Below are 13362 nucleotides of genomic sequence, written 5' to 3' on the forward strand. Positions count from 1 at the left end.
CTTTGTAATCTGAAATGCCAGACTTTTGTCCCTACCTAGGTCATTTATTCAAGCTTCCCTTTTTAAAAGGGTAGCAATAGAAGAAATGTTATCTCTCTAGGGAATGAATGCTCAGTTTAAAATGGGGAGATGTGACATTAAAGAGCAATCTTCAAACACACTCAGCTGACATCACAGCTACTCAGTCACGCAACAAATAAAAAATTCACAAATCCTGTTAGAGATATTTGTTCACCTCTCTTAGGCCATTAAGTGGCCTTAAAAACACAGCCTTAATGAGGCAGTCTGGCCTCATGGTAAGTAAAAGATCTCTGTGTTCACACTGCCTAGGGTAGGCCCACTTAGTGGCCCCAAATGCTCCCAACTTCCCAATGATGACAAGCAGATCCTGTACTCTCTGGGCTCCCTGCTGGAGGCTCAAAGTCTGCCGGAACAGGATGGAGTCTGGCAATGGGTACTTTTAACAAACACTCCAAATGATTTTTATCCTGAGGGAACTTTGGAAAGTAACTTGGGCAAGTTACCAAACCGTTTTGGGTCTGTTTCCTCATCTGTAAAATGGAGGTAATAAAAGTGAACACCTCCCAGAGTTGTTTGCAGGACTGAGTAAAGAGACATAGGTAAAAGGCTTAGGCCAGGGCCTAATGAGCATTCAATGTTAACTATTATTATGTCTGTTAATTCTTTTTTCTTTTAATAATATCATTTAAGTCCACCCATGTTCATAGAAGCTTTATTCACAATAGCCAAAGGTGGAAGCAACCCAAGTGTCCAACAACAGATGAATAGATAAACAAAATGTGGTACATGTATATAATGGAATATTATTCAGGCTTAAAAAGGAAGGAAATTATGACACATATTATGACACGGATGAACCCTGAGGCCATTATGCTAAGTGAAATAAGCCAGACACAAAAAGACAACTACTGTATGGTTCCACTTATATGAAGTACCCAGAGTTGTCAAATTCATAGAGACAGAAAGTAGAATGGTGGTTGCCAGGTGTCAGAGGCAGGGGGAATGGGGAATTGTTGTTTAATGGATATTGAGTTTTAATTATGCAAGATGAACAGCGTTCTGGAGATCGGCTGCACAACAAGGTGAATGTACTTAACACTACTGAACCGTACACTTAAAAATGATGGAGATGGTAATCTTATATGTATTTTACCACAATTTAAAAAAATCATTTAAGCAAGGAATTGTAGCTTAACACTTGAAAAGGCCAATCTAGATTTCCTAGATTTTTCTCCAAAGTAGTGTTCTTTGATCTGATTGCACATTAGAATTACCTAGGGATCTTGCAAAACAATAACAAATATTAATGCCTGGGCTCTTCCCAAATTAATTAAGTCAGAATATATGCGGGTAGGCCTCGGGCATGGGTGTTCTTTTTACAGGATTTTCAGGTGATTCCAAGGTGCAACCAGGGCTGAGAACCACATGTCTAGGGAACAAGGATCTCTCTGGCTCAGATCAACAGGAGAAAGCATTTTTTAAAGGCATGCTCTCTGTCTCTGGACCAGCCCTTTACAGACTTCCCTTTCCACTTGCAGTAAGCAACCTTCACACATGGGGGCACTGCTCTGCCTTTTGCAAGCTTCTGAAGCAGGGCTGTTAGCCTGGCAGCACCTTTCCAAACTATTTTCTCATAGCCAGGTTTCCGCAGGGGGCAAGCCCCTGCTCAACCCAACCAGGCGCCTCTTCTGGGTCCATCAAATTCCTAACAAAAACAACTTTAAAGCCCTAAATACAATTGCTTTCTGGTAATCTTTTTTGTAGAGTGCATCAGAAAAGCTGCATTGATTCATTGGTTCTCAAAGCATGCTCCCTAGGCCAGCAGCATTAGCAATGCCTGCAGCTGTTGAAAATGCAAGTTCTTCAGCCTCACCCCACCAACTGAATCAAAAACTCTAGGGGTCAGGCTTAAATGGAGGGCTTATTAAGACACAGATTGCTGGGACCCACCTCTAGAGTTTCTGATTCAGGAGGTCTGGGTGGGATGAGAATTTGCATTTCTAACGAGTGCCCAAGTGGTGTTGGTCCAGTGACCACACTTTGAGAATCACTGTCCAAGTTGACAAGAAAGGTAGGTGAAATCCTCAATTTTCTGTTTCTTTTGTCTTTTAAAAGGGCAGTTTGGAGAGATGCTGTATGTCACTCATAGTTAAATAAGTGCAAATTAAAACAGTTCTCAGTCCTTTTCCACTGCCCATATTAGAAAAGATCAACAAGTTTGCAATACACAGCACTGGGGAGGGTATGAGTAAAGGCTCGCTGGTCCATCCACTGATGAGGGAGTAGGCACTGGGATAGCCTTTAGAAGGCAATGTGGTAACATCTTAATGCTTTTAAAAGGACAAACCTTTGGTCCTGCAATTTCACTTTGGGGGACTTCATACTGCAGATATGTGAAAAGATATATGCACATGTGTGCAAAGATATATGTGCAAGAATTTTCAATACAGTTTTATTTGTAGCAGCAAAGGACTGGAAACAACCTAAATTTCCATCAGTAGAGGACTAGTTAAATTTCTGTGAAAAAGAATGACGTGGCGTTGGATATGCTGACTTGGAATAACTCTGAGCCACCTTACTGAGGGACAAAGTCAGGGATGGGGCAGTGGGATGGCAACATTTCCTGTGTGTACTTGGGTTTTAAAGGGATTATATGCGCACACATACCTGATTGAATATTTGCTGAAAAACTGTAGCAGGTATTGCTTTTCTGGAGAGGAGAACCAGGGGCTTGGGTGGGAGGGAGACAATTTGACTCACTGTATATAGATGTTTGCACTTTTTGAATGTTTTTACTGTATATATTTTTCACTTTTCAATAAAAAAATCCAGCTGGTTTAAAAATCTAGTAAAAATAAAGAATAATTTCTTAAAAAGATGTGTAAATCTCCTTAGACCAGTTTTAACTATGCTAAATACACCCAACATACCCCTCATGCTGGAGCAGTGACTTGTGCAGCTTGTGATGGGGACATTATTCATGCATAAGACATGGTGCTGAGGGACTTATTTTCAATAAGTTACTACCACTGTTTCCTTGAGATTCTGTCTGATTTCTATTTATTTATTTTTTATTTTGGGGGAAGGTAATTAGGTTTTTATTTATTTATTTTTAATGGAGGCACTGGGGATTGAACCCAGGACCTTGTGCATGCTAGGTACACACTCAACCACTGAGCTATACCATCCTCTTACTGCCTAGTTTTTTTAATCCCTTGGCTAATTATTTATATCTTTATGTTTTGTTCTAACATTGGATGAACCTCTGTTAGATTCACCACTGTATCTGTGGGGCCAGGCGCTTAGCAGGTACTCAATCACTGTCACCTAAATGAATGGGAAAGATGTACTATGTTCCAGGTCCTGTGCTAGGAACCTAAACACAGATGAAGAAGCAGATTTAAAGGGACAAAATGACTTCCCCAACCTCACACAGTGAGTGAGAGGGAGGACCAGGCTTTGGACCATGTCTAACCCCAAAGCCCACGTCCTTTGCCTGGCATCCCACATCTATGTAAGTAATTGTACTGCCGGGATTTATTGTTTAATTGTTAAAAGTCTTACTTTCTCACCACCGGATCCTTTTAGTCCTATCTATCTTGATCCAGGTTTGAGACTGATTATTTGAGACTTAGAAGAGATGTTCAGATGTCACTGGGGCAGTAACAAAACTCGGATTTTGATAAACAACAAAGTCCTACTGTACAGCACAGGGAACTATATTCCATACCTTGTAATCACCTATAATAAAAAAGAATATGAAAAGGAATATATATGTATAAGTGAATTGTTATGCTGTATACCAGAAATTAACACAACATTGTAAATCGACTACAGTTCAATTAAAAAAAAAACCTCGGATTTTGTAACTTCAGATTTGCTATACTACTGAGGAGCAATTACAGTTAATTGGGTAGGCACTTTGGGAGCCTCAATTTAAATCCAAGCACTTCTGATCTGGATAAAAGGTGAGCCCTGCCTAATCCTGGACAAGCTATTGAGTGTTTTATGAAGAGCTGCCATCTCTATCAGGCAAGGAAAAGGCAAGAATGTGGTCTCTGCCCAGCTCTGGCATCAGCCTTCTGGTAGACTCTGGGTCCTCCTGGGGTCTCCACCTGATGTCAGTTACCAAACGCCCTCAGTGTCTGGGAACCCCTCCCTGGGCTCTTTTATTAAGAGCTACAGTGATCTGTTTTTTAATATTAGGAGGATTTTAATGAGGTTCTAAGTATTTAATCTTTACAGGATTAGCATCAGTAACAAGATTTAGGTATCTAATCTTGCAGCAGCTTTTTAAGGCAAGATGAAATATGAGACACTAACCTAGCCTTAGAGAGATGAGTGCTACAGGACTATCTTGGAAAAGCAAACTGCTGAGGACAGGAAAGACATTTTTCTTGTACCTCCCACTCGTAAACAAAGACAAGGCTAAGGCTGCCTGAAAACTATTATTTCAAAAGCCACTTCTCCCCAAATGGCACTAACATGACTAAGCAGGTTCAAATACAGGGACACAGAGACGTGGTGTTCCTTGTGGATGGAGACTTTGAGTCATCTCTATATCCATGCTAGGCACATGGTGGCTGTGCCAACAATGTTAGCTGGGTAAGAAGGAAGTCTGAATCATGTGGAATGGAAGCACACAATATGGGCCAGTGTGACTGTGCAGGGGACAGGAAAGAAGTACCTAAATATCTTTCCCACTAAATTTAATCCAAGAGAGTGATTTGGTCAGGCTAGCAACATGGCTCGCTGGCGGGTAGTTGGGAGCGTAGCAGCCCCTGTCATTTTCATAGTGAAGATGAGTCATTTTTTAGAGCTGTGGGCAAGCTATTGCAAAGCTGAGTCACTTAGGGAGAAAACAGCTCTAGAAATAGAAGTGAGAGCCCTCTGCCCACCATATTAGTTGGCCTTGCCCTTATCTCTGAAACAAAGATTTTCACAAATGAGTTTTTTTGGTTTTGTTTCCCTAGGTGTAGAAATGCCAAAAACTGCCCTCTTCTGGCTGAAGGTTAAATATTCAGATCTCATCCCAAAAATGCAGACACGTCAATGCTTCTTCTCTACAGTTCCTCTCAATATTACTCCTCAACATGTCCCCTTAACTCTGGGCCCCTGGGCACCATCTCAGTGCTTGGTGATTCTCAGTAGGATGGTCTTGCCAGATGTTTTACTAAGATGCTTGAGCTTCTGCAAATTCATTATATTCACTTTCCAACTCTTCCTCTCTCTTTACCCATTTCCTCTTCCTCTCTTCCCACCATGTCCTTCTGCCATTATAACACTTGACCATCACAGAGGGAACACAGTTCATGGCTGGCATCTGGAATAATGAATATGATTCGAAATGGAGCCCACATAAGTGGTAGATACGACAAGCTTATAGAAACATCTGTGTTCATGATCTAATCACATATCTTTAGATAGATTGAGCAGTAAAAACAAAGTAGAAGTTCCTTAAAAATCACTGTCTTAAAAAAAAAAATCACTGTTTTCAACTCCTTATGGCAAGATGTCTTGGATCACGGGTGATCTCTACAGCCTGCTGGATGGCAGGGTGACCAGACATCCTAGTTTGCCTGAGAGAGTCCTGGAGTATGTCTGTTATTCTGATGCAGTTATTCACTCACAGAAGTGACCCAGTTGGGATGCTAAATTATATGGTTGCCCCAGGTACAGGGCCTCCCTCCCTTCTAAAACAGAAATGCTGCCATCTAAGCAATGCAAAGTTTTCTGATCTTACACTGAGGTTCCAAAAGACAGTTTGAAAAACAAAAATTCCAATATTAAACCCAGCTGGACACTAATGAGCTCCTCCGCCAATCATGCTATGATTTCAGGCCCCTATTCTCAGCTTGATGCCTAATGTGAGAGAGTCAAGTGTTTTAAAAATAAGGGAAGAGCCCACTTCACTGTTTTAACTCACAGGAAAAAGTAACTTAAATCATTTGAGACCATTTTCTTTTCTCTCTAAGTGAGGCACTAGATGCAGGAAATTAACCAAAAAATAATGTAAAAATTGAAAGCGAAAATCTGGTCCTTGTCCTCAAAAAGGTTCCTGTTGGTAAGTATTCTTTTGGGACAAGCCCAGCCGTAAGTGCAGACTGATGGGGACTGCTTCCCCGATTCTTCCATGGTGAACGGTTCCTCACTAGACTGGGAGCTTCAAGAAAGCAGGGACTTGGACTCCAGCCTGTATTCTCATCACAGGATCTGGCCCCATGAATGTCTGCAGGATGTGAGATAAACAAAAACCAGAGCTCAAACCCACCAGGCCTATTTCTGTGGCTCAGAGAAGCTCCTGGCTGCTCTTTTGCTTTAAACCTAAAATGCATCCGACTGGGAACTATTTCCTGACTCCTCAGAAGTATCAGCAGGACACAGCCCCTTTCACAGAAAGGCAATGGAGGCTGTGGTTCAAAAGCCTGGGCTCCAGGACTTGACTGTTTGGGCTGGAAACCTGGATCGTCCACTCATCAGCTTTGCCATCTGGAGCAAGTTATTCAACCTGGCTGAACCTCAGTTTCCTCATCTGTAAAGGGGTGGGGGGTGACTGATTTAATACATCCAATAAAGTACTTAGAACAGTGCCTGGCACACAGCAAGTGCTATGTGAGCAACACCTACTAATAAAAACAGTAATGACCACTACCACCATAGCAGCGACAGATCTTTTTAAACGCTTGACTGTCTCCCTGCTCCCCTATATTCTAATACGCAATATCCTAAATAGAAAATGAACACCATGGCGGAGGTGGTACTGAGTTGGGGTTAAGAATCACGCAGTTTGAATGCTGGTTCTGCCACTTACTTGTTGTGTGACCCCAGGCAAGGTACTTAACCTCCCTAAGCCTGGGAAGTGGGGAAATCAACACCTACCTCTGAGGCATCAGGAGGATCAAGGGAAGAGAGACACTCAGCGCGTGCCTGGCACTGTTAGTGTGAGATAAGTGGTAACTGCTGTCATGCAGGATTTTCCTTAATTTATCTTTCAAAGGCAGCATGAAGGATTCTCAGTCACAAGAATGTATAATATCCCATTTAGAAATTCTTCTGTTCAAGAGAGATTTGTTTTCAACAGTTTCTAATCCCATCAGCGAAGACGCCCAACAACAAGGGATTAGCGCCTCTGTGGTTTACAGTGGAGTTAGTTTGATGAGTGGGAAAAGGTCTTTTACAATTTTCTCAGAAAGAGAGTTCTGAGCTGGTGCAGAACAGGAAAAGAAGAATGAAGGCTTCATGCTGATGCCCTCTTTAGTTTGCCTCTGGTCAAGATCACAGTTTCAAAAGGCCAAAAGGGTACCACAGTGACTGGAAGGCCTGCCATCTGCTCCAGGGGCAGCACGGTTTGCACAAGGGCAGGTCACATAACCATAAGACACACCTGTCTGAGATACACTAATCTGCACAGTATCACCTTACGTCCACATCCCTCACCTCTGTCCTTCTAAGAAGAAGTGAACACCTCCTATGGGCTAAGCAGGCGCGAGGCACTAGCAGGGAGGTTGATTCTGGGTTCATCTCACTATTCTCTCTACTTTTGTATATTGTGAACATTTCTATAATAAAAAGTTAAAAGGAAAAACTGAAGAGGAAATAATGGACGTGTAAGATCTACATCTATGGCTCTCAACCCTCGGGGAACCTTACACTCCGGGGGCCGGACTCCAGCATTGGTATCTTTTAGAATTTCCCAGGGGGATTTCTAATGTTGATAACCACTGACCTCCACAAAGGGAATGAGAAGTTCTTTACCAGAAAAATAAGGGAAGACTTGAAGGGAAGTGCCATGTTCCTGGATGAGAAAATACTATACTAATAAACTTTTCCTAGAAGAAAACATAGGCAAAACATTATCTGACATAAATCTTAGCAATGTTCTCCTAGGGCAGTCTACCTAGACAACAGAAATAAAAGAAAAAATAACAAATGGGACCTAATTAAACTTACAAGCTTTTGGACAGCAAAGGAAAGTATAAACAAAACAAAAAGATAACCCATGGAATGGGAGAAAATATTTGCAAACGATGCAACTGACTATTTCCAGAATATAGAAACAGCTCATACAACTCAATAACAACAACAACAAAAAACCCAAACAACTCAATCAAAAAATGGGCAGAAGACCTAAAAAGACATTTCTTCAATGAAGACATACAGATGGCCAATAGGCACATGAAAAAATGCTCAGTATTGCTAATTATCAGAGAAATGCAAATCAAAACTACAATGAGGTATCACTTCACACCAGTCAGAATGGCCATCATTAAAAAGTTCACAAACGATAAATACTGGAGAGGGTGTGGAGAGAAGGGGACCCTCCTATATTATTGATGGGAATGTAGTTTGGTGCAGCTATTATGGAAAACAGTATGGAAATTCCTTAAAGACTAAAAACTAAAAATAGACTTAGCCTAAGATCCAGCAATCCCACTCTCGGGCACAGATCTGTAGGAAACTCTAATTCAAAAAGACACATGTACCTCTGTGTTCATAACAGCACCGTTTACAATAGCTAAATATTGAAGCAACCTGAATGTCCATCGACAGATGATTGGATAAAGAGGTTGTGGCATATATATGCTACTCAACCATAAAAAATAATAAAATCTGCAGCAACATGGCTGGACCTGGAGCTTGTCATACTAAGTGAAGTAAGCCAGAAAGAGAAAGACAAATACCATATGATATCACTTACATGGGGAATCTAAAAAAATGACACAAATGAAGTTATTTACAAAACAGAAAGAGACTCAGAGACATAGAAAACAAACTTATGGTTACTGAGGGGGAAAGGAAAGTGGAGAGATAAATTGGGATTTGCAGATACTAACTACTATATATAAAATAGATAAACAACAAGGTCCTACTATATAGCACAAGGAACTATATTCAATACCTTGTAATAGCCTCTAATGAAAAGAATATGAAAAGGAACATATGTACACATGTATGTATAACTGAAGTATAACTGAATCACTAGGGTTGTACACCAGAAATTAATAACACACTGTAAACCAAAAAAAAAAAAAAAAAAAAAGAAAACCTAAGCAGTAGACTAATTCAGGAATGAAAAAAAAAATAAACTTTTCCATATTATACATTAAAATTTCTATTAAAAATTGTGATTCACCAAAATCTACTTTCCCTCCCTAGGAAGAATGCCCCTCCACCGCCTGACTGAAGTTAGCTTTGACCATGGAAGGTGCTTTGGCCAATAAATTGTGACCTTGATCATTTCCAGGCAGAAGATTCAAGAGCCACGCTCTTTCCACTCTGAGGTGGATAACGCTCCAGCTGGGGCTGCCCCTTTGCCCTGGGTCCTTGAGTTACGGGTGGTGATGGGGCATATAAGATTTGTAGTGTGAGGAAGAAATACATCTGTCTTTAAGCCACTGAGATTTGGGGGTTGTTTCCACCACAGAATCTAGTCCTTCTTGACTGGTATGGAAATTCAACACAGAAGCTGACAAAATCATTCTGAAATTCAATTGAAAAAAATAAACATGCAGGGAGGGAAAAAACACATGCTGAAGAAGCAGTGAGCCAGGGTGAATCCTATCAGCTATTAGGCCATATTACAAAGCAACAGTAATTAAAAATGAATAATATTGGGTTTAGAAATAAAAGTCGACAAATATATTTGTACTGAAGTACATGAAGTCCATAAATAGACAGCTATTCAATACATGACTGACTGTGATGAAGGTCTTTCAATTCTAGTGTGCTAACTGTTGAGCTGCCTCAGTTTACCAGTCAAAAGTGACAAACATGGGCTTTGCTCTAATGTATCAGGCCACCTTTGTTGAAGGATTGCTCCTTACTCACCAGTCCCTGGAAACATTTATTAAAAACCCATTCTTTAATTTTTTTATTTTTTAAATTGAAATATAGTTGATACATAATATTATACAAGTTATAGGTGTACAATGCAGTGACTCACAATTTTTAAAGGTTATACTCCATTTATAGTTATTACATTTGCTATATTCCCCATGTTGTACAATATATCCTTGTAGCTTATTTTATACCTAATAGTTTGTACCTCTTAAGCCCCTACTGCTGTATCACCCCTCCCTCCTTCCCTCTCCCCACTGGTAATTACTAGTTTGTTCTCTATATCTGTGTCTGCTTCTCTTTTGTCATATCCACTAGTTTGTTGTATTTTTTAGATTCCACATATGAATGATATCATACAGTATTTGTCTTTCTCTGTCTGACTTATTTCACTTGGCACAATACCTTCAAAGTCCATCCATGATGCTGCAAATGACAAAATTTCATTCTCTAAAAACCCATTTTTTAAACTAAAGTCACATCAACAGACTTAAGGAAGCACTAATGCTTTCTCTTGAAGCTACCAAGGATATTTTCTTGTCTGGATTTCAACAAACTGTCTGAGTTCTGGATTTTTGACCTAAGGTCACATTTGTTTGATCTTATCACCCCAAGGTTAAATAATGCACCTCAACAGTTAAAAGACGTACAGATAAACCAAAGAACTAAATAGCACAGCTAGAAAAATCACCCGTATCTACTAGGTCACCTGTCTTTTTGGAAAACTACTAAACTATAACAAGCTATAGGAATTTACTTCTAAAATTGTGATGAAACAAATGGTAACAACAATAAAAAAGGAAACAAATTACTATGAAAAACTTGGGGATTGAGCTTGCCCTTGATGGACTCGCCTCACCCCATGAACTTTCCTCACTCATAGCCCTCTCCCCAGACCAGATGGGCCATGCTCTTAAAAGGCAGCTGTAAATGCTATTTCTCCCACAGCCCACTCCCCTCTGTATATGAGCTCCAACCTCTCCTCACCTTGAGGACCTGGCTCAAATCCTTTTCCTGGGAGAACCAACCCTTCCTTCCACGGGAGCCTGGACCACACAGACCCAGCTCTTCTCCTAGGATTCTGGAGGCCAGGGCAGCCTGATCCAGGCTCTTGTCTCGGCTCTTCCATGTACTGGCTCTATGCCCTGCCCACGTTACCTAGCCTCTCTGTTTCTGTCTTTTCATCCCAATTTTACAAGCTGCTGTGATGATGGAAGGGATTACGTCCATGTGAAACAGTGGTGCTGTGTTGGGCACACAGTAATGCTGGCATTTCTTGTTGCTGGCACATTGTGCTGCTCGCTCACATTCCCGAGTTTCCATCCCAGGCCCTGCGGCCAAGCCACGACTTCCCATGCTCTACTTGTGCAGATGATTTGTATATCCAAGTTCAGGACCTTATAATTGTTCCCCATAGCTTTCATTTTTGTTAGATTCTCCCTGTTTTTGCCTTTTGGATCCAAACCTGTTCCCCACCTACTCACTATTTAAATGTGTAAATCTGGATCTTCACTTATATCTTCAGGTCATTGACCAAACTTAGGACAGAACAGAGTCTGTAAAGCGGGTGTCTTAGGTGGGAGTACACACAGAGGAGGAGTGGGATGGGGAGCACCCAGCCTGGCCCAGAGCAGGTGCCCTGCTCATGCTTCCCTACCTGCCCTTATACTCCACCAACGGCAGCATAAACTGGAACAACCTCACTGGAGGACAATCTGACAATGAGTACAAATGTGCATAAAAAATGCCAACTCTGAAATTCTATTCCTGGAAATTTACTCCCAAGAAGTCATTAAAGAGATGAAAAAATTCCCTGTAAAAGATATTTATAGCACATCATTATTTAAAATACTGAAAATCTTTAAATAATCTAAATGGCTACAAAGAGGAATGGTTAAATAAATTACAACAGGGTAATCGTAGCTCTTAAAGGCAACATGGCTCTTAAAAAAGATTAAATGTAATGACTCTGCATCTCTCTGTTAGTGAATACAAAGTTATTTAAATTAAGTTACCATAGATATACACATTATGACTGCACCTAAATAAAAACTATGCACACATAGATAAAACAATGGAAGGACAAAGAAATAGAAAATTAGTTATGGTGAGAATGTAGACATAATTTTCAGTTGTTTCCCATGAAAACACACTATAATTGATTTGGTTATAAAAATCCCAAATGTTGGTACACATACAGACACATATTTTAAGTGTTTATTATTTATGTTTGTATATATAATCTGAAGGGAGAGCTAAATAAGAGTCAAGAATGAGTGAGTGGTCCAGAGCACAGAGCCTTGGCTAACACAGTACTTCAATTAAAGGTAAGAAGCATTTGTCAAAACATGAGCTCAAGTTCTTGTCCTCAAGGAACTTGAAATCCAATGAGTTGTTAATGTGCCAGATTTCCTTCCCCTGACATCCATGTGCCTCATCACAACATTTGCCTTCCAGTCCCAAGAGTCCTGAGCGTCAGGAGGGCACAGGGGACAAGGGCATTAACTAACCAGCAGGGGACCTTGGGTAAGACCTTCCCCTTAGAGCTTCAGTTTTTGCCTCTCTCAGTTTCTGCCTCTATGGGAGAAGATGGAGTGGTCCCACTGCCCGTCTGAAAGGCTGATGTGAGGCATGGCTTCACAAATGCCCAGTACAAGTTGGCTGCTATTATAATTGGGTGCCCTGCCATCTCCTGTAGATGGGCATATATTCTAAACTTAGAAAAGTAAGGCAGAAGCAGAAGTAGCAGCACTCCTGCAGTGGGAACAGAAATGAGGGCTCCTCCACAGGGCCATGCCCCAAGCTTACCGTAGGTGAACATGCGTGGCGAAGTCAGTTCAATGTTGGGCAAGGCACCCAGGTGGTTCAGCACAGCACACCGATAGCCGTTTTTCTGGGCATAGTCGACAAAGGTGCGGATGTACTGCTTCTCGCTGTGATTGGCAATTCCAGGGCAGATGACCATGGTGATGTCATCTACAGGGTGGAGAAAGAGATTCTGAGATAGCCAATAAACAGTGACATGGTAAATGAACACAATTATACTTCACTGGCTTAGAAAGCAGTAGGAGAGAATTTAACAAGACCCTTTCACTCAATTCTCTGGGAAAGAATATCTTTCCCTTCTAGCTGGAACTGTCTGTATCAGTGCTTCTCAAACAATTTATGGTGAAGGGTCAGCGGGTCAGTTTTTAAAAGTTCCAATCCACTGTGGACAGACACTTTTGAAAAATACAATAAAAATTAATTACTAGAAAAATGAAATAATAATTACAAATCTCAATTTTTTATTATTAGCTTCAACAGATATAAAATCACCCTGTCAAAGTGCTATATGTTTCTGAACATTGGTCTTAATTTCTATATGAAGTTCTGTATGAATGAATGAATGAATAGAAAAATAAAAAGCAGTGTTTGCAAAGATCTCTTTGATCCAGCAGTTTTACTTTCAGGTATTTACCCTATAGGTACACTGTACATATGCAAAACAATGTATGTACAGTA

The 13362-nt window shown here is 40.7% G+C and overlaps 1 protein-coding gene across 1 annotated transcript in view; it reads right to left on the reverse strand.

Moving 5' to 3' along the window:
* Positions 1-13362, reverse strand: part of ABHD2 (abhydrolase domain containing 2, acylglycerol lipase) — an 89798-nt gene that overhangs the window by 26082 nt on the left and 50354 nt on the right. The window contains exon 5 of the mRNA XM_006192568.3: positions 12667-12834. Within this exon, the coding sequence (XP_006192630.1) occupies positions 12667-12834 (168 nt within the window). The remainder of the gene's footprint in view (positions 1-12666; positions 12835-13362) is intronic.

Source organism: Camelus ferus, chromosome 27, assembly GCF_009834535.1.
Source record: "Camelus ferus isolate YT-003-E chromosome 27, BCGSAC_Cfer_1.0, whole genome shotgun sequence".
Taxonomy (NCBI): Eukaryota; Metazoa; Chordata; class Mammalia; order Artiodactyla; family Camelidae; genus Camelus; species Camelus ferus.